The 21,312-nt window shown below is 44.4% G+C and overlaps 1 protein-coding gene across 1 annotated transcript in view; it reads left to right on the top strand.

Moving 5' to 3' along the window:
* The window catches only part of ndufaf2 (NADH:ubiquinone oxidoreductase complex assembly factor 2), a 127,545-nt gene extending 106,690 nt beyond the window's left edge, over positions 1–20,855 (top strand). The window contains exon 4 of the mRNA XM_078218695.1: positions 18,328–20,855. Coding sequence (XP_078074821.1) covers positions 18,328–18,582 — 255 coding nt within the window. The 3' untranslated portion in view covers positions 18,583–20,855. The remainder of the gene's footprint in view (positions 1–18,327) is intronic.
* Positions 20,856–21,312: the final 457 nt, after the last annotated feature.

The raw sequence follows: 21,312 nt of genomic DNA, 5'->3' as shown, positions 1-21,312 counted from the left end.
GGTTTATTTAGAGTTGGTTTAAAATATGCTGGATGTGGGTCACGAGCCATCCAAGAAAATATTGTGTTGTCTTGAAGCATTGGCATGATGAAGGTGGAAGCATAACAACACTACTTTACCACACTGGACTTAATTTTGCAAAAGTCACTAATGGCTGCCAAATCTAGTTCAAGTTGCCATCAAGCATTTTGAAGTCAGACAAATGTCATCTGCAAGCTGGAGACTATCAGAGGTATAACTACTTTAAAAGGGCTGAACTAGGATCTCTAAGGGATTCTGTACTTATGGATCCTCTGTGTTCAGCTTATTGCCTAGAATCACCTGGAATTGCCTGTCCCAATGATGTACTATCAATCAAGCAAAGACTAGTTTGTATGCAAGAACAAATAGGCTTTTATTCGCAAAAGACTTGGAGCACACCCATGCTGATGAACTGGTCCAGAGACTGAGGCAGGGGGATGGGAGCAGTCACCTTTATACCTGGACCAGGGGGGGAGGAGTCTCAGACAGGGCCGGCAGTGGCATGCCCAGGCATGTCACACACACACACAGGCAATAAGCTAACAGTGGTTTACCACATTCACCCCCTGCTTTTAAAAAAGAGTCCGGCGGGGGTGAGGTGGGTAGGACGATATTTACAGGATTACAAATTTATAAATTCAGTCCCTCTGGGGGCTTGATCTGCCGCTGCGACTGCCGTAGTGCCGGTTGTGGTGTCGGTTCCGGTGGCCGCGGTGTTGGTTCAGGCGCCAGGCCGTAGTCGCTCGAGTTGTCAGTAGCCCCTTCCGATTGTCGGGTGCGTGGTGGCGGCTCCTGGGGCTCAGGCGTGCTGTATACAGGGGTTGGGGGTGTGGGGTTGTGGGTCGTCGTGGTCCCTGGGGCACCTGCGGGTGCCAGGTCTCGAATGGAGACCGTGTCCTCCCGCCCGTCGGGGTACGCCACATCGGCGTATTGGGGGTTGGCGTGGAGGATTTGGACCCTTTCGACCAGGGGGTCCGACTTATGGGTCCTCACATGCTTCCGGAGCAGGACAGGGCCTGGGGACGTCAGCCACGACGGTAGTGAGGTTCCCGAGGAGGACTTCCTGGGGAAAACAAACATTCTTTCGTGAGGGGTAGCATTGGTAGCTGTGCAAAGGAGTGATCTAATCGAGTGTAGTGCATCAGGGAGGACCTCTTGCCAGCGGGTGACTGGAAGACCTTTAGACCTCAGAGCAAGTAAAACGGCCTTCCAGACTGTCACGTTCTCCATCTCTACCTGTCCGTTCCCCCTGGGGTTGTAGCTGGTGGTCCTACACGAGGCTATGCCTTTGGAGAGCAAGTATTGTCGCAGCTCATCACTCGTAAAGGAGGATCCCCGGTCGCTATCGATAAAGCTAGGGAAACCGAACAGGGTGAAGAGGCTGTGCAGGGCCCTGACGACCGTGGCCAAGGTCATATCCGGGCGGGGAATAGTGAAGGGGAAACGTGAATATTCGTCAATGACGTTGAGGAAGTATATGTTGTGGTCAGAAGAGGGGAGGGGGCCTTTGAAATCGACGTTTAGGCGTTCGAAAGGACGGGTGGCCTTTATGAGGTGTGCTCTGTCTGGCCAATAGAAGTGCGGCTTGCACTCTGCACAAACCTGGCAGTGTCTGGTTATAGACCTGACTTCCTCAATGGAGTAGGGCAGGTTACGGGCTTTAATGAAGTGAAAAAACCTGGTGACCCCCGGATGGCAGAGGTCGTTGTGGAGAGTCTGCAATTGGTCTATTTGTGCGCTGGCACATATTCCCCGGGACAGGGCGTCTGGGGGCTCATTGAGCTTCCCGGGCCGGTATAAGATGGCCTAATTGTAGGTGGAAAGCTCGATTCTCCACCTCAATATTTTATCATTTTTGATCTTGCCCCGCTGCGTGTTGTTAAACATGAATGCAACTGACCGTTGGTCCGTGAGTAGGGTGAATCGTTTACCAGCTAAGTAGTGGCGCCAGTGCCGTACAGCTTCTACTATGGCTTGGGCCTCCTTCTCGACAGAGGAGTGTCGAATTTCAAGGCCTTTGAGGGTTCGTGAGAAGAAGGCCACAGGTCTGCCCGCCTGGTTAAGGATGACGGCTAGGGCGAAGTCAGACACATCGCTCTCCACCTGGAACGGGATGGATTCGTCTACAGCGTGCATCGTGGCCTTCGCGATGTCTGCTTTGATGCGGTCGAAGGCCAGGCGGGCCTCTGCCGTCAGGGGAAAAGAGGAGGATTTGATGAGCGGATGGGCTTTATCCGCATAATTAGGCGTAATACGAGAAGAAGCCCAGGCATCTCCTCAGTGCTTTGAGGCTGGTGGGGAGGGGAAGTTCCAAGAGAGGACGCATGCGGTCGGGATCGAGACCGATGACCCCGTTTTCCACAACACAACCAAGGATGGTGAGGCAGCATGTGCGGAATACGCACTTCTCCTTATTATAGGTCAGATTTAGGAGTGTGGCGGTGTGGAGGAATTTGTGGAGGTTGGCGTCGTGGTCCTGCTGATCATGGCCACAGATGGTGACGTTATCCAGGTACAGGAAGGTGGCCCGCAGCCTGTTCTGGTCTACCATTCGGTCCATCTCACGGTGGAAAACCGAGACCCCGTTGGTGATGCCGAAGGGGACCCTAAGGAAGTGATAGAGGCGGCCATCCGCCTCGAAGGCAGTATATTGGCAGTCTTCCGGGCGGATAGGGAGCTAGTGGTATGCAGATTTTAAGTCGATGGTGGAGAACACCCGATATTGCGCAATCTGATTAACCATGTCAAATATGCGGGGAAGGGGGTACGCGTCCAGCTGCATGTAGCGGTTAATGGTCTGACTGTAGTCAATGACCATGCGATCTTTCTCCCCAGTCTTAACAACTACTACTTGGGCTCTCCAGGGACTGGTACTGGCCTCGATGATCCCCTCACCTAGGAGCCGTTGTACTTCGGACCTGATAAAAGCTCTGTCTCCAGCACTGTACCATCTGCTCTTGGTGGCGATGGGCTTGCAGTCGGGGGTGAGATTTTCAAACAGTGAGGGAGGGGCGACTTTAAGGGTCGAGAGGCTACAGGTGGTGCGCGGTGTGCGATCTAAGAACTGGTGATTGCAAACAGAGAGCAGGGGAAAAGGCCCATTATACTCCATGGTGACACTCTTAAGGTGACACAGAAAAACTAGCCCCAGGAGTACGGCAGCGCAGAGTTGTGGCAGCACGAGGAGCCTCAAGTTTTTGTACACTGTGCCCCGTACAGTCAGGGTCGCCACGCAGTACCCGAGGACATCCACCAAGTGGGACTTTGAAGCCATGGAGATCGTTTGCTTCACTGGCAGTACTGAAAGGGCGTAGTGACTCACTCTGTTAGGGTGAATAAAGCTCTCCGTACTCCCACAGTCAAATAAACAGTTTGTAGTGCGACCATTTATCTCGATGTCCATCATGGACCTGGCGAGTTGGTGAGGCCTGGATTGGTCCAGTGTAACTGAAGCCACCGTTGGATTTTGCGATGTGGCTGACAGCCTCCAAGATGGCGGCTCACACGCGGCTGAAGGCGTCCAAGATGGCAGCCCGCACGGCTCACACGCGGCTGAAGGTGTCCAAGATGGCAGCCCACACGGCTCACACGTGGCTATCGGCACCCAAGATGGCAGCCCCCGCGGGTCGCACGCGGCGCTACTGGGCTTGGAGGTTGACTTCGCCCTGCATACTTTCGCGTAATGGCCCTTCTTTCCACACCCGGAGCAGATCGCATCCTTCGCCGGGCAGCGTTGTCGGGGGTGCTTCCCCAGGCCGCAGAAGTAGCACTTCGGGCCTCCAGAGACTGCCGCAGCGGTCGGGTCATTGGTGGGACGTGGCGTGGTGTAGGCCTGCGGCCCTCCCAAATACAGAGGTGGCGGCGACTGCGGCGTCCACAATGCGCCCCCGTGGTCGGGGGTGTAGGCCTCGAGATTACGGAAGGCCACCTCTAACGAGTCGGCAAGCGCTACTGTCTTTTGTAGATCCAGCCCACCCTATTCCAGCAGTCATTGTCGGATATAGTTTGACCTGATACCCGTGACATAGGCATCTCTGATTAAGTCCTCAGTGTTTTGGGCGGTTGCAGGCCCTGCCAAGTGCTCGCAACGCACGCAGGAATTGGTCGCCCGATTCTTCTGGCTGTTGTCTGCAAGTAGCCAGAAGATGTCTGGCGTAGATTACATTAGTCTGTTTGTTGTACTGGCCTTTTAAAAGTTCGATCGCATCCTCGTAAGTTTCAGCGTCTCTAATCATCGAGAATACTTGATCGCTTACCCGGGCGTGGAGCACGTGTAGCTTGATGGCGGAGGCGGTGAGGAAAGTTTTGGAACATCACAGCCAGTGATCGATGCTGTTAGAGGCTCCTACGGCTTGAGGATCCAATTCTAATCTATCGGGTTTTAGTATCTGCTCCATCCCAAAACGTTTGCGAATAAAATGGATGCACTATCAATCAAGCAAAGACTAGTTTGTATGCAAGAACAAATAGGCTTTTATTCGCAAAAGACTTGGAGCACACCCATGCTGATGAACTGGTCCAGAGACTGAGGCAGGGGGGTTGGGAGCAGTCACCTTTATACCTGGACCAGGGGGGGAGGAGTCTCAGGCAGGGGCATGCCCAGGCATGTCATACACACACACAGGCAATAAGCTTAACGGTGGTTTACCACGCCCAACACATCATCTCATGCTTCATGCATTCCAACTAGGTGCTCACTCGCTCATTATGCACCATGTACATAAACAATAAGCCATGTAATATCAATAGCAAGTGTGGAATTGATGAGAAAAACACTCTTTCACAAATCTTTTATTTAAAACTGTTGTTCCGGCAATCCATAAAAATGTCAATCAGACCATTAAAGTATCAATTACAGAAACTACAAACACTTAGCACTGCTAGTCCAAATAAGCATTGAAACATTAACAGAGATCACAGAGCAGTTTCTTATGACTGCTTAAATATGTCGATCAAGCAAAGTCTACAATTTACTTCACTTGTTAGAACAGAACCTCCTACTGAGCCAATGCTTTTATTGGTCTGGGCTCACAGCCAAGCTACCTGCTATCCGCCTCAGACGCCAAAATCCATCCTATGGCCTCTGTCTTTCCCTACTGTTGGAAGCCATTTTATAAATGGGTAGTAAGAACAGAACTTGGTCACAAGTTCTATTTGGCCTGAAGCCTACCGGGTTATTCTTCAGAGCCTGCTTTACAGTGAGCACAACACTCTGCAGAATTGTTTGCTCCATAGGTTTGTGTGTCCAGTGGTAAAGGATGATAGCTGGAAGAAAGTAGTTCTTCTCTGGTTTTTGGTTTGGCTATCACCCTAGCTTTTTGGCATATTTTGTACATATTGTTCTCCCAAGATATTATAACATGAAGTTTGACAGTCATTTCATGCTCTTTCCAAATTGTAGAAGAATTTCTGGTGAAATCTTGTCAAGGCCACACATTTTTCTGCTTCCATGAAAATCAGTGCTCTCTCTCTGGCCTCGGTGGAGTATGATTCGGAGCTGCCTTCCTCACACCAAGGGTGAACTAGTGTCACTTCCACCTTACTGATTTTTCAAAGAGATCTTGCCTGTTGGCTTTTGCCAAGTTATTCAAGTGCACTATTGTTCAGGGATATATCACACTGACATATAGTTTGCTTCTCTGCTGTTCCAATTTCCTTATGAATAACTATTTTCTGCTGGCTCTTGTTATGCTTATATCTAATGCAGCTTCGCCATTTTTACTTAAGCAGAAAAAGTTGTTCCGCTGATGGTTAGGATAGTTACACGAAGTTCCAAATCAGCTCATTTGTACAAACAAACATGCGAATCAAGCTTAAAGCAAAATACTGCAGATGCTGGAATCTGAAACAAAAGCAGAAAATGTTGGAAAATCTCGACAGGTCTGACAGCATCTGTGGGGAGGGAATAGAGCCAACGTTTCGAGTCTGGATGACCCTTCATAGCCATTTGGCTCCTCAAGCTGAACAAGACCACGGCACATCTGATTGTGGTCACAACTCCACATCACTGCCTACCCTTGATGTCCTTTGACCCCCTTGTTCGTCAAGAATCTATCTACCTCTGCCTTAAAATATTTAATGACCCTTCCTCCAGATCCCTCTGAGGAAAAGAGTTCCGAAGACAAATGAACCTCTGAGAAAAAAAAACTTTCTCATCTTAATCTGGAATGGGAAACTCTTTTTAAATTGACTCTCAGTCTCTCCCACCAGTAATAGTGTAAAACTTGTGTAAAGTGAGAATACAGTGTTGGACTACATGGAAATAATAGTTAAATCATTTTTTTAAAAAAAGAATTCTGGCTGAAAGTTGCAGAACAGGTTGGAGAAGCAGCAGCTAAGTCGAGAAAAAACAGGATCTGCTTTATCATAAAAGCTAATGGCTGCCTTCTATTTGAAGCGATAGGATTTGGATGCATGCATTAATCACCAAATGATGATATCCCCCTTCCCCCTCCAGCCGTAGCTATATAATTACAAAGGAGAAGAAATCATAAAAGGTATCACCCTGAACTGTCATGTGCACCTTTTCCTGTCTGATTACAGGATTGCAGTAGCAAAGTCTGAGTGAGAACAGATCATGATGCATTTAATGGGAAGCTAGACATGGAGGCATCGACATAGAAGCTAAATAACTATATGAGGGAGAAAGAAACTGAAGGATATGTTAAGAGGATTGGATTAAGAGGGATGGGAACAAGCTCATGTGGAGCATAAACACTGGCGCAGACTAGATGGGCCGAATGACCTGTTCAGTGCTGTAAATTCTATGTAATTGAGAAACAAGTCCAGCTGTTTGTTGGCAGAATACAAAAAGTCATTGCACAAATCGTTAATGAAATTCTCTGTACTTTTCAAGCTTCCAAGCTCCTCACTTATAACTGTCTCTATTGAGGAACAGTTATGCCTTAAGAATTTCAGTCTACCACACCAAGGGAGATCCATTAGTTGTCCATAAAAATGTTAAATATGCACAATATGTTCTGTGATTTTGATTAAAATTCTTGACTGTCCACTCAAGTTTTCCCGATGTGCACTTTAGAAACTTGCATTTTATTGCAAGCTGTCAGATCCAGAAAGTCTCCCCAATTTGATGGGCACGATTGCTTAAGCTTGCAGATACGGCAACTTCAATGTGCACATCCAGGCCGTGCTTTTCTGGCTATATCATCTGGATCCTGACAGAAAACAAGCAACAGACTTAGTTCAAAAGATTGTGATTTATGCATTTGCAAATAGACTACATTATTAATTTGGCAGATATTCAAATAAGAGAAAGGCTTTTAAAATAAATCTGTATTTGCAAAAAGAACAAAACAGGGAAAGACATTGTCCCTCAATTACAGCAGCTATTCTGATTAATTTGTTGATCACTGTGATGTCTTTACAAAGGAAGACTAAACTGTTACGATTTACACATGCACGGCAAAATAACAAGCCCATTATAAATTTTAATTAGTGTCTTGTTAATCAGAAGATCTGTACAGTGACGCTTATTATTCAATGAATAAGTTAAACAATAGAGTTTTTGTCAGATGCTTACTATTGGCAATAAAAAGCACGCTAAGCAGCTCTGCCTACAGACTGAAGCCCCTTATGATTATTTGTTTATTACATTCCAATTTAAACAATTAAATATTGAAGATGCTTTGTACTTCATACAGCACAAGTATGCTTCATGCCTCTCTATATGAATGTGAAAGGTAATAAAAACAGCAATTACAATATACTTAGTTGCACAGATGGTGGGATAAGAATAACTCTAGATTTGTATCAGAAACCTGCATCTTTCATTTCACTCCAAAGATTGTACAACTCACAAGTGAGTAACATAGGACTAAATAATATGAGGTGGGTGTCGAATGCACACCTCCTCGGAAACCATGTCAGCATGGAGCCAACATGCTCATGCCACAGCCATAAAATGCTGCAGGGTGGGCTGCTGGGGGCCAAATGGGGCTTGTGCCAACTGGAGCTGTCAGCCAGTTGGATTGGCCAGCAGCTTCATGGGTCCCAGCAGCACCAGGAAGGTGGCAGCTGCTGGGATTACAGGAAAGGAGGAAATTCAAGGCCCATGGATCCCCGGAGCAGGTAAGTCTGGGGTCTTGGACTGGGTAGGTTAGGAAGAGTGGCAAGGGTGGGAGGAGGATGAGTTTAAGGGAATGGGCAAGTAGAAAAAAACGGGGTAGAATTGACCCAGGGGCCAATGATCAGCAAAGGGCAGCTCCTTCCTTCCTGCCCTCTAATTGATTTTTTTTAATCGGGCATCTTGCACGGCTGCCCATGCCAAATGTTTTGTGGCATGGGCAGCATGTTATCAGAGTCAGTTGGTTTTATGATGAGCCTAATTGACCTTTGGTTATTCATTTAAATATGGCACCCGGCCTGCCAATTTCAGCGTCTGCTCACCCCTCCCCCCACCGACCGGGGAAGAGCTCAGGGATGAGCTGCTGGGGACATATAAAATTCAGCCTATAATTTGTACATGTGCCAATTTATGGTTGCAGCGTTTAACCCTCTGAATGCTATTCTATGATACACCATAGAGAAGGCAAGTAGATTCATTTCATTGGGTAAAATGTGGAAAAGGCACATTAAGGTACAGCAGTGAATCGTGACAAAAGATGTACATTCTCTACCAGCGCCTCAGATGCATGTACGTAAATAATTATTATCAGGGGCCATCTGCTGATTAGATGCAGCTCTCCCTGTGGGAGACATTGCACATCAACATTTTGAATCTTTTCAGGCTCCTATCCAAGTACACAAGTGCGCAAATGTACAAGCACATTGATATTTCAAATCAGGGACTGCTACCTTTTGAAGAGAAAAGCTGCGTCATTAATGCAACCTTCCTCAAAAACCATGATTGAAATTTCATTTACGTCAATACTTGTTTGTTTAAAATAAATATTCCCTGTATCAAATTGTAAGAATAACTTGTTGAGGTCTAATGGTCAATATGTATCACTGTTAGAATTGTAAGTTCAGTTGAAATTAGTAAGCATTAACATTTTCTCCCTTAGAACTGAAATTTAGCAGTGTTCAACTATAACAAAATCTAAGTCAGTATTAAATTCAAGATTTCTTCAACATTGGAAACTTGCAATTAACTTAATTAGTGGCTCCAGAAAGCAAAACTTATTTGCTATGCAGAAACACCCATGCTGTGTGTACAGATCTTGCAGAGCTCGTGCGTTTTAAACTCCACACACAGCATGCTGTGTTATGGCACCTATGTATGGGTCACGTTCTGGCTCAATGCCAGCCGGTTTGCTCTTAACAATTTACCAGAGCTATAGTCCCAACTGTAAATGGTCAGGGTAGTGACAGAGCATCATGTGTGGTTTTTACTCAGATGCTCAGACAGTTGTACTAATTACCTTGGGCTTTTTTTGGTCTCACTTCAGTGATTACAGATGTCTCTGATCCAGATGTGGCTCAGTAAGTCTCAGATATATAACTCTCATTCCTTACCAACCATAAGGATAAGATTATACCTTGTAAATATAAAAATAATATATTTCTGCCGCTAAGTTGCGTATTTTGGTTTTGTGAAACAGGAATCTAATTCCATTTAAACACCTAAAAGTTACACATTGTTTGATGCTGAAGCATTGTAATTATTCCATAAGTGCCAAAGCCCTCATGCCAATAAGGAATAAAGGTTTTCCTCGCAAGCGGAATTATCATTGTTGTTCATTGTTACCATAACAAATTTGTTATTACAACTAGATTGGAGGCCCATTGCAAGTAGAAATTCATATTAGTAACGTTGGAAGCTGAGATAACATTAAAAACATTACAAATTCTCACATAAGGTTTTCTGTTATTGACACCAAAGCTGTTTTAACGTCTAACTCTCCAGTACACTTTGCAGTTCATTAACATAAGTGCCAGTATTAGGAATTATGTGGCAAGAACAAAATTTTATATAGCACCTTCTGCAGGAAGTGCACCCAATTGCAGCTCCTTACAGACCGCATGGATAGTTTGGAGCAGCAGTTAGATGCACTTAGGAGCATGGCGGAAAATGTCATAGCTAGGAGTTTTAGAGACATGGTCACACCCAAGGTGCAGCCAGATAGATGGTGACCGCTAGAAGGGGCAGGCAGTCAGTGCAGGAATCCCCTGTGGTCATCCCCCGCTCTAACAAGTATCCCGTTTTGGATACTGTTGGGGGAGATTGCCTATCAGGGGATAACAGCAGCAGCAGCCAGAGCAGTGGCACCACAGCTGACTCTGTTGTTAAGCAGGGAGAGAGAAAGAGCACCAGAACAATAGTTATAGGGGACTCTATAGTAAGGGTGCAGATAGGCACTTCTGTGGACGTGAAAGAGACTCCAGGATGGTATGTTGTCTCCCTGGTGCCAGGGTCCAGGATGTCTCTGAACGGACAGAAAGCATTCTGAAGGGAGAGGGTGAACAGCCAGAGGTCGTGGTACATATTGGTACAAATGACATAGGTAGGAAGAGTGATGAGGTCCTGCAGCAGCAGTTTAGGGAGTTAAGTAGAAAGTTAAAAAGCAGGACCTCTAGGGTTGTAATCTCAGGGTTACTCCCTGTCCCACGTGCTAGTGAGGCTAGGAATAGGAAGGTTGCATCTAAACTGGAAAGGCATAAATATTCTGGCCGGGAGGTTTGCTAGTGTCACACGGGAGGATTTAAACTAGTTTGGCAGGGGGTGGGAACCAAAGCAAAGCTGAATTAACTGAAGGGGAACCAGAAAGCAGGGCCAGTAATACTCCGAGAAAGAGCAGGCAGGATGTAGTTGCTAATCAAAGAGGGTCTGGTGGACTGAAGTGCATTTGTTTCAATGCAAGAAATGTAACAGATAAGGCAGATGAACTTAGAGCTTAGATTAGTACTTGGAACTATGATGTTGTTGCTATTACAGAGACTTGGTTAAGGGAAGGACAGGATTGGCAGCTTAACATTCCAGGATACAGATGTTTCAGGCGGGATAGAGGGGGATGTAAAAGGGGTAGGGGAGTTGCACTACTGGTTAAGGAGAATATCACAGCTGTACTGCGGGAGGACACCTCGGAAGGCTCATACATTAAGGCAATATGGGTAGAGCTCAGGAACAGGAAGGGTGTAGTCACAATGTTGGGGGTTTGCTATAGGCCGCCCAACAGCCAGCAGGAGATAGAGGAACAGATATGTAGGCAGATTTTGGCAAGGTGTAAAAGCAACAGGGTTGTTGTGGTGGGAGATTTTAACTTCATCTATATTGACTGGGACTCGCTTAGTGCTGGGGCGAGGATGGGACAGAGTTTGTAAGGAGCATTCAGGAGGGTAAATTGAAACAGTATGTAGATAGTCCAACTAGGGAAGGGGCCATACTAGACCTGGTATTGGGAATGAGCCCAGCCAGGTAGTTGACGTTTCAATAGGGGAGCAGTTCGGGAACAGTGACCACAATTCAGTAAGCTTTAAGGTACTGATGGATAAAGAAAAGTGTAGTCCTCAGGTTAAGGTGCTAAACTGGGGGAAGCCTATTTACAACAATATTAGGCAGGAACTGAAGAATGTCGATTGGGGGCAGATGTTCGAAGGCAAATCAACATCTGGCATGTGGGAGGCTTTCAAGTGTAAGTTGATGGGGATTCAGGACCGGCACATTCCTGTAAGGATGAAGGATAAGTATGGCAAGTTTTGGGAATCTTAGATAACGAGAGGGCGGCACGGTAGCACAGTGGTTAGCACTGCTGCTTCACAGTTCCAGGTACCTGGGTTCGATTCCCAGCTTGGGTCACTGTCTGTGTGGAGTTTGCACATTCTCCTCGTGTCTGCGTGGGTTTCCTCCGGGTGCTCCGGTTTCCTCCTACAGTCCAAAGATGTGCGGGTTAGGTTGATTGGCCATGCTAAAATTGCCCCTTAGTGTCCTGAGATGCATAGGTTAGAGGGATTAGTGGGTAAAATATGTAGGGATATGGGGGTAGGGCCTGGGTGGGATTGTGATCGGTGCAGACACGATGGGCTGAATGGCCTCTTTCTGTACTGTAGGGATTCTATGATTCTATGATATTGTGAGCCTAGTCAAAGAGAAAAAGGAAGCATTTGTCAAGGTTAGGAGACTGGGAAGACACGAAGCAAGTGTGGAATACAAGGAAAATAGAAAGAAACTTAAACAAGGCGACACGGTAGCACAGTGGTTAGCACTGCTGCTTCACAGCTCCAGGGACCTGGGTTCAATTCCCGGCTTGGGTCACTGTCTGTGTGGAGTTTGCACATTCTCCTCGTGTCTGCATGGGTTTCCTCCGGGTGCTCCTGTTTCCTCCCACAGTCCAAAGATGTGTGGGTTAGGTTGATTGGCCATGCTAAATTTGCCCCTTAGTGTCCTGAGATGCATAGGTTAGAGGGATTAGTGGGTAAAATATGTAGGGATATGGGGGTAGGGCCTGAGTGGGATTGTGGTCGGTGCAGACTCGATGGGCCGAATGGCCTCTTTCTGTACTGTAGGGTTTCTATGATTCCTTCTATGAAGGAGTAAGGAGGGCTAAAAGGGGTCACGAAAAATCATTGGCCAGCAGGATTAAGGAAAATCCCAAGGCTTTTTATACATATATAAAGACCAAGGGATAGCCAGGGCGAGGATTGGCCCACTCAAGGACAAGGGAGGAAATCTATGCATGGAGCCAGAGGAAATGGACGAGGTATTAAATGAGTACTTTGCGTCAGTATTCACCAAAGAGAAGGACTTGGTGGATGATGAATCCGGGAAAGGGTATGTAGGTAGTTTGAGTCATGTTGAGATCAAAAAGGAGGTGGTATTGGGGTTCTTGAGAAACACTAAGTTAGACAAGTCCCCAGGGCCTGATGGGATATGTCCCAAAATACCAAGAGAGGCAAGGGAGGAAATTGCTGCGGCCTTGAGAGAAATCTTTTTATCCTACTGGCTGCAGGGGAGGTCCCAGAGGATTGGAGAATAACCAATGTTATTCCTTTGTTGAAGAAGGGTAGCAAGAATAATCCAGGTAATTACAGGCTGGTGAGCTTTACGTCAGTGGTAGGGAAATTATTGGAGAGGATTCTTCGAGACAGGATTTACTCCCACTTGGAAATAAGTGGACGTATTGGCGAGAGGCAACATGGTTTTGTGAAGGGGAGGTCATGTCTCACTAACTTGATCGGGTTTTTTGAGGAAGTGATGAAGATGATTGATGAGGCTAGGGCAGTGGATGTTTACATGGACTTCAGTAAGGCCTTTGACAAGGTCCCTCATGGCAGACTGATGCAGACGGTGAAGCCACATGGAATCAAAGGTGAGCTGGCAAGGTGGATACAGAACTGGCTCGGTCATAGAAGACAAAGGGTAGCAGTGGAAGGGTGTGTTTCTGAATGGAGGGCTGTGACAAGTGGCGTTCCTCAGGGATCAGTGCTGGGACCTTTGCTGTTTGTAATATATATCTAAATGATTTGGAGGAAAATGTAACTGGTTTGATTAGTAAGTATGCGGACGACACAAAGGTTGGTGGATTTACGGATAGCAATGAGGACCATCAGAGAATACAGCAGGATATAGACAGGTTGGAGGCTTGGGCGGAGAGAAGGCAGATGGAGTTTAATCTGGACAAATGTGAGGTAATGCATTTTGGAAGGTCTAATAAAGATAGGAAATATACAGTAAATGGCAGAACCCTTAAGAGTATTGATAGGCAGAGGGATCTGGTGTACAGGTACACAGGTCACTGAAAGTGGCAATGCAGGTGGAGAAGGTAGTCAAGAAGGCATATGGCATGCTTGCCTTCATCGGCCGGGGTATTGAGTTTAAAAATTGGCAATTCATGTTGCAGCTTTATAGAACTTTAATTAGGCCACACTTGGAATATAGTGTTTAATTCTGGTCGCCACACTACCAGAAGGATATGGAGACTTTGGAGAGGGTACAGAAAAGATTTACCAGAGTGTTGCCAGGAGAGATCCTGATTAGTGCCAACCTTCCATCTTGTCTATCTTTGTGAGCGCAGTTACACTAAGACCAAGACAGGCGGAGGTACCAGTCATGTAGCTGCGAGCTCTCACTCTGAGGAAGTCTCCTGAAGCACAACCTCCAATGAAATAATTCAGTGGATCATCTTCTGTTCCTCAGATTTGTGCAGTTAGACACATTTTGAGTTCATTGGAGTCATTATTTGACTCAATTGAGGTCACAAGTGACTTATGGCCATGATTGAGGAATGTCACTGTCCCCTTCAACTTATCACCATGCTTCTTGATCGCATCCTCATAGATAGTAGGGTATTGTTTGAACTGGTAGAGACTGGTTTTGAGGATTTGAGTGATTTCCTACCCTTTATCATACTTGTTTCTGCTTACAGTGTTGGTCTCAAGATAACTGCAAACAGCCTCTTCGATGCAGACACCTTTGCATAAATCATTTTTTTTGCTGCTAAAGTTGCCCACTGGATGTTTGTGGTTTCCTGAAGGTGAAGGTAGTTTCATGTGCATGCTGAATGGAATCCACCATAGTCGATGCATTTAACATCATGCTTCAACCAAGAGCACCGGACTGGGACTGTGATCCCTGGCACGTCATACACATTTGGTGCTATTTTTGAACTCAGCTGCTCTGTAGCTAAGTTGCTGAGACTTGAAACACTGGCAGGCACTTGTATCTCCACCATTATTTTGTGGAAGAAATAAAAATTTAAGTTGCTTCCACTCAATCTCTGGACCTGCTCTGGTCACTCAAGGATCACACTGAGTCTCATGGTAGACTTATTTTGAGACTCGCTACTTTGTTGAGCAGTTTTGAGCCTTCCCTACATGCATCTCAATACAGATGCCCTTAATGACCACTTGTTGCATGGTCCTTTGTTGCTAATCCTATCTCATTTTTTGTTTTACTATATTAGGTTCCTGTATGTTTTATATATTACATCATATATATTATATACAGGGTTCCATGTTCACAATTTATGTTGGCGGCCTTGATTTCTATGTATGGAGCTCAAATTACCATGCAGCACTTGCTGTTTTTGAATCGAGCAGCTAGGCATCCTTGATCTGATTGGCACTTTTAATATTGCGGGAATTGATCAAAGCAAATTGCTGACCCTGGTGACGGGTTTAAATATTAGGTACTCAAGTGAAAAATCAGGAAGCTTCGCACAAGAAAGTCGAGCAGATATTTTCACTTTTAATGTTCCTAAAACCAATGGCCCAGATTTCGAGGTAGAAATAACAATGTGAGTTCACACATTCACTGTTAACAATATGTAAGTCGGTGTGGCTTTTGCCATCAGTATATGCACAGTTAAACATGAAAATTGAACAGTTGCAGTTCCAAAAGCTGTTTTCTTCCAGTAGCTTGGCTATATCAGTATTATACTGAGAGACTGGGCATTGACATGCATACAACCATGTGAAATTGTGATATTTGTGTGATAGGTACCCCTAAAGATGATATTTATATATATTAACGAATTATTTATATAAAGAGTTGTCCTCATCTGTTTACATTTATGTCACAGTTTTGTCCCCGATTTAACAGTGATCAAAATTCCTACCAAAATGACTAATGAGACCGAAGAAAGGACTGTTTTGTCAACCAGAATCACAGAACTGAAGTAAATTGACAATGAAAGTGCTTCATTGTTTTAATCCTTTATACTGCTTTTCTTCTATTGTTCAGAAGCAGTAGCACAAATACAGAAATTGAACAATTTGTGCTAAACAGAGATTGAATTTGAATTTCAATACAGAATCTAGATCCCATTGTCATAGAGATCATTTGTTATAGTATTGTATTTAATTGTACTAAGATGTAGTTTAATATTTGTTTGAAATTTTCTGCATAAACATAGCAAATGAAAATATCGGTCTTGACGTAATATATTTTTTGGATTATTTGCATTTGCAGATGTCACTTAAAATATAATATTCTCTTGTTCCGCCTGTGTACAATTAGCATTCACCTAATTCCCCTAATTAGAGTAGATGGTCTAGGACTGTTACTGCAATATATTTAATAAACAGAAAGTAAACAGCAGCAGAGATACTGTATGTACTCTGAGTATGGCAATGTTTTTCAAATATTGACCTCAAAGGAATACTCTGAGCTATAATCGGCTGGTCTGACGATTACCGATGCTGCATCATATTTTGTTTACAATTTATTTTACTACTTCACTATTGAGAAATTTATTTTCTTTTTCAATGATGTTTCTGCAAGACCATAAATGGGTTCATATCTAGGCCCATTTGATTGTGTCCTTCCTGCCTATCAACTCCGATCTCATCTTACAACATTCAGGTTTTAACCAGCTTTATGTTGAAGATTTATGCTGTTCATCGCCCTTTGATGGGAAAATATTTAGCTTGTAGTCTTAAACCACTCCTTTTTGATTAGAGTCCCCATTTCTGGTTTGGCCCTGGTTTGTATTGAAGCATGACATTTTTGTGCCAGGTTTCCTGAGATATGTGTCTTTGTCAGTTATCTCTAGATACATTTGCCAGAAACTCCGTATCATGACTCAAGTTTCCAATCCCATATCTTCTCCATTTACAAAGACCACCTACACCTCTCCAGCGTTTCCTGCCTCTAATCCACCCCAGCCCATTAGCCGCTGTAACCCTCATACTTGACTATGTTACCTCCAGATTTGATTAGCCTGATACTCTCCTACCATTCTCTATTCACTGTCAACTTTAGCCTATCCAGCACTTTTCCAACCAAATCCCACACTGCAGCACGTTTTGTTGTGCATCGCACCTGTTCTTATCAATGTATGTTGATTTCCAGTCACTCAGTGCCTCAAATTAACCATAGAGTCATAGAGATTTACAACATGGAAACAGGCCCTTCAGCCCAACTCATCCATGCTGTCCTTTTTTTTAAAAAAACCCCCAAGCTAATCACAATTGCCCGCATTTGGCCCATGTCCCTCTATACCCATCGTACCCATGTAACTATCTAAATGCTTTTTAAAAGTTACAATTGTACCCACCTCAACTACTACCTCTGGCAGCTTGTTCCAGACACTCTTCACCCTCTGTGTGAAACAATTGCCCCTCTGGACACTTTTGTATCTCTCCCCTTAAACCTATGCCCTCTAGTTTTAGACTCCCCTACCTTTGGGAAAAGATATTGACTATCTACCTTGTCTATGCCCCTCATTATTTTACAGACCTCAATAAGGTCACCCCTCAGCCTCCTACGCTCCAGAGAAAAAAGTCCCAGTCTATTCAGCCTCTCCTTATAACTCAAACCAACAAGTCCTGGTAGCATCCTAGTAAATCTTTTCTGCACTCTTTCTAGTTTAATAATATGCTTTCTATAATAGGGTGACCAGAATTGCACACAGTATTCCAAGTGTGGCCTTACCAATGTCTTTGCCTCTCTCTATCTCCGACTAGGCTTTTAAATGAACATGCCTCCTAATCTATCTATCCTTCGCTTGACATTTTTTTTTTTCTTTCACATTTGCATATTTTTCAGTGTTAACTGCCATCTAATGGACTCTTTAAACCCGATGTTTTATTAAAAATCTCAGTCAGCATTTATTTTGAAAAATATTTTTGAGTTTTTCCATTTTCTGCCAACACTCCCCACCCCGCCCCCCCCCCCCCCCCAACCCCCACCCTGATTGCCAGCCCCACCACCGATGCAGAGTTCCCTCCCCTCCCTCCCGACCTCGCTGTGGCCATGCCCCATGCCACTGCCCAGTGCCAGGCTGGCAGTACCAGGGGGCCAGGCTAGCACCAAGGGGCACAGCCTCCCCTGCCCATCGACCATCGGGGGGCCGGCCTCAATAGTCTCTAGTCCCACCGGAGAGGCCGTCATGTCAGATCCCTATTGATGGGAACCAGCTGTGACCCGCGTCAGTGAGAACCTCCATCGGCGAGGTTGGAAAGGCAAATGAGCCCAGGCAATAGCGTCCCGGGCTCATTAAACAGATGAAAATGTTATAAATATTTAAATCAGCCTCTGATTACGTCAGAAAACATGGCCTGGGAAGATCACGACCAGCCAGACACTGGACATGATTCTGATTTTTTAATTTTTGCCTCCTGCTGAATTTTCCCACCTGCCAAGCTGCTCAATCAGCACAGCAGGGTGGGAAAATCACACCCAACATACCTGAGAGTGAGAATTCTGAAGGGAGCAGAGCGCCTCAAATAGAGGAAACATTGTGCGGAAAAATTCTTCAGTGATAAATTAACCAATTGTGTCTTCAGTTGTATTTGCATTAAGCAAATACTAAGTTTTTTTTTAGAAAAACTTCATTCAGTGTAAAAATAAATTGCATTGTTGAAATTTGTAGCTAAAAATATACTCATCTTCCTTTTGTATTTGCAAAGGAAATTCTGCGCAATGAAGAATATAGAAAAACGATAAAGATACAAGCCCACGAAGTACAACAGAAGGAGGAGATTAGGAAAGAGAAAGAATATGAGGAAGGACTTGTTGCACGACCAGTTCAAACTCAAGTCAAGGGACATGCCTCTGCAACTTACTTTGAAAAGGATAAGCTATCTCCCGATCCATCAAGTACAGCAAATACTTTCCAGCCTGGAGGCTGGTTTCCACCAGAAAACTCCAGCAAGAAAAAATAACGCATGTATATCTTGTGGTTTAAATACTATTTATCTGTAGTGCAGCAATTATTTCACATCACTAATACAGCAATCAGTGCATTTTGTTTCTTCAGTTTACACCATTTCAAATTCAAATCCCTGACTCTTGAGCATTCTTCTATCTAAGGATGTCAGTTTAAAGTATTTCTTAAGTTAGCTGCATTTTCCTTCTGTTACTGTGTGCTGATCTTTTTTCATCTGTTTTTCTCTGGGCAGCTTATGCCACCTCCCAGGAGTTGGGACAGGTTTGAAAATCTGCTCTAATCTAATTTGCAATAAAATTATTTGGACAATCTCAAATATGGAAAACACAAATGTTTCACAACAATGGCCTAATGAAAAGGAACTATGCCTCAGCAAAAATGTAAACGTTTGCACACATATTACACACTTGTGTTTTATCTAAAACTGATTGCTAAGTTTCACTAAGTGCCCAACTCTCAAACTTGAGCTAATTAGCAACTCCAAGGAATTTCTCTTCAACTCACAACTCTGAGTTGCATAATCCAGTGTATTAATATTGAATTGATTTAATAGACAGGTTGTAATGTGATACTGCAGGATGATGCTTTTTAGAACATAGAAAAGCTACAGCACAAACAGGCCCTTCGGCCCACAAGTTGCACCGAACATGTCCCTACCTACCAGGCTTACCTATAACCCTCTATCTTACTAACTTCCATGAACTTATCCAAAAGCCTCTTAAATTACCCTATCAAATCCGCCTCCACCACCACTACCGGCAGCCGATTCTACGCACCCACCACCCTCTGAGTGAAAACCTTACCCCTAACATCTCCTCTGTACCTACTCCCCAGCACCCTAAACCTGTGACCTCTTGTGGCAACCATTTCAGCCCTGGGTAAAAGCCTCTGAGAATCCACTCTATCAATACCCCTCAACATCTTATACACCTCTATCAGGTCACCTCTCATCCTTCGCCTCTCCAAGGAGAAAAGACCTAGCTCTCTCAACCTATCCTCATAAGGCATGCCACCTAATCCAGGCAACATCCTTGTAAATCTCCTCTGCACCCTTTCTATGGCTTCCACATCCTTTCTGTAATGAGGTGACCAGAACTGGGCACAGTACTCCAGGTGTGGTCTGACCAGGGTCCTATACAGCTGCAGCATTATCTCCCGATTTCTAAACTCAATTCCTCTATTGATGAAGGCCAGTATTCCATACGCCTTCTTAACCACAGCCTCTACCTGCGACACTGCTTTGAGCGTCCTACGAACCCAGACCCCAAGATCCTTCTGATCTTCCACACTGCCAAGCGTCTTACCCTTAATATTATATTCTTTCATCCTATTCGACCTGCCAAAATGAATTACCACACACTTATCTGGGTTGAAGTCCATCTGCCACTCCTCCGCCCAGTCTTGCATCTTATCTATGTCTCGTTGCAACTGCTGACATCCCTCTACACTATCCACAACACCACCAACCTTTGTGTCATCAGCAAACTTACCAACCCATCCTTCCACTTCCTCATCCAGGTCATTTATAAAAATCACAAAGAGCAAGGGTCCCAGAACAGATCCCTGGGGCACTCCACTGGTGACCGACCTACATGCTGAAAAAGACCCATCTACAACCACTCTTTGCCTTCTGTGGGCAAGCCAGTTCTGAATCCACCAAGCAATGTCCCCTTGTATCCCATGCCCCTTCACCTTCTCAATCAGCCTTGCATGGGGCACCTTATCAAACGCCTTGCTGAAATCCATATAAACTACATCTACCGCTCTTCCCTCGTCTATGTGTCTAGTTACATCTTCAAAAAATTCAATTAGGCTCGTAAGGCATGATCTGCCCTGGACAAAGCCGTGCTGGCTATTTCTGATCATACTATTCCTCTCCAGATGTTCATAAATCCTGCCTCTCAGGATCTTCTTCATCAACTTACCATAATAAGTAACATAATTGTAACATAATCTGAAACTCATACATTTTCATTTAATTAAACTCTATTTTTGTAAAAGTAACTAAAATTATTGGATCCAAGAAATATGCTTGAAGTAACTCGCTTTCCAAAAAAATTAAACCGGCTTGTGCTAATTGTAGAGATTGCGCATTACCAGTGCCTTGTCAGAAACTTAAACTCCCATTAAATACAAATGCAGGTATGAATTACATAGCTTATTTTTCTCTGTTAAATTATTTTGAATGTTTCTCAGCTGTTGGTTAATTTGCTGGTCTAAGTATTTAGTTTCCATTCTGCTGGTAAGAATTATAAATAACATAACTTTGCATGTTTTTATTAATGTACCAAAAATAATTTTGTTAATTTGTAAATAATGTACTGTTTGTATACAATACTTGGTAATGAAACACCACCTTTATTGTACAAATGAAGACAGACCACTTGATCTAACGCATTAGGCTACAAGCTGAATCCTTCATTTGGTCTGTTAATCTCAGTCCCCAAGTATTTAGCTGTGTTCAGTCATCGTTTTAAGTTACCATCTGATTTTTTTTCTTGTCCCCTGTAGGTTTCAAAAATCATTGCCCCATTTCAAGATAATTATTCAAAACTCTATGTTGACTGACCCACTTATGGGGTAATTGACTCCCTCTGTATGTGTCACCAAGCGTGTATTTGACCACGGCTGATTCTCCTCCATTGCACCTGATATGCATTCAGCAATTCAACCAATTAAAGTGAAATAAATTAAAAACTCTTAATCCCAACATCAGTGTCTGTCT

Source organism: Mustelus asterias, chromosome 1 (assembly GCF_964213995.1).
Source record: "Mustelus asterias chromosome 1, sMusAst1.hap1.1, whole genome shotgun sequence".
In the NCBI taxonomy this organism is placed as follows: domain Eukaryota; kingdom Metazoa; phylum Chordata; class Chondrichthyes; order Carcharhiniformes; family Triakidae; genus Mustelus; species Mustelus asterias.
This window is presented reverse-complemented; position numbering and strand designations above follow the sequence as displayed.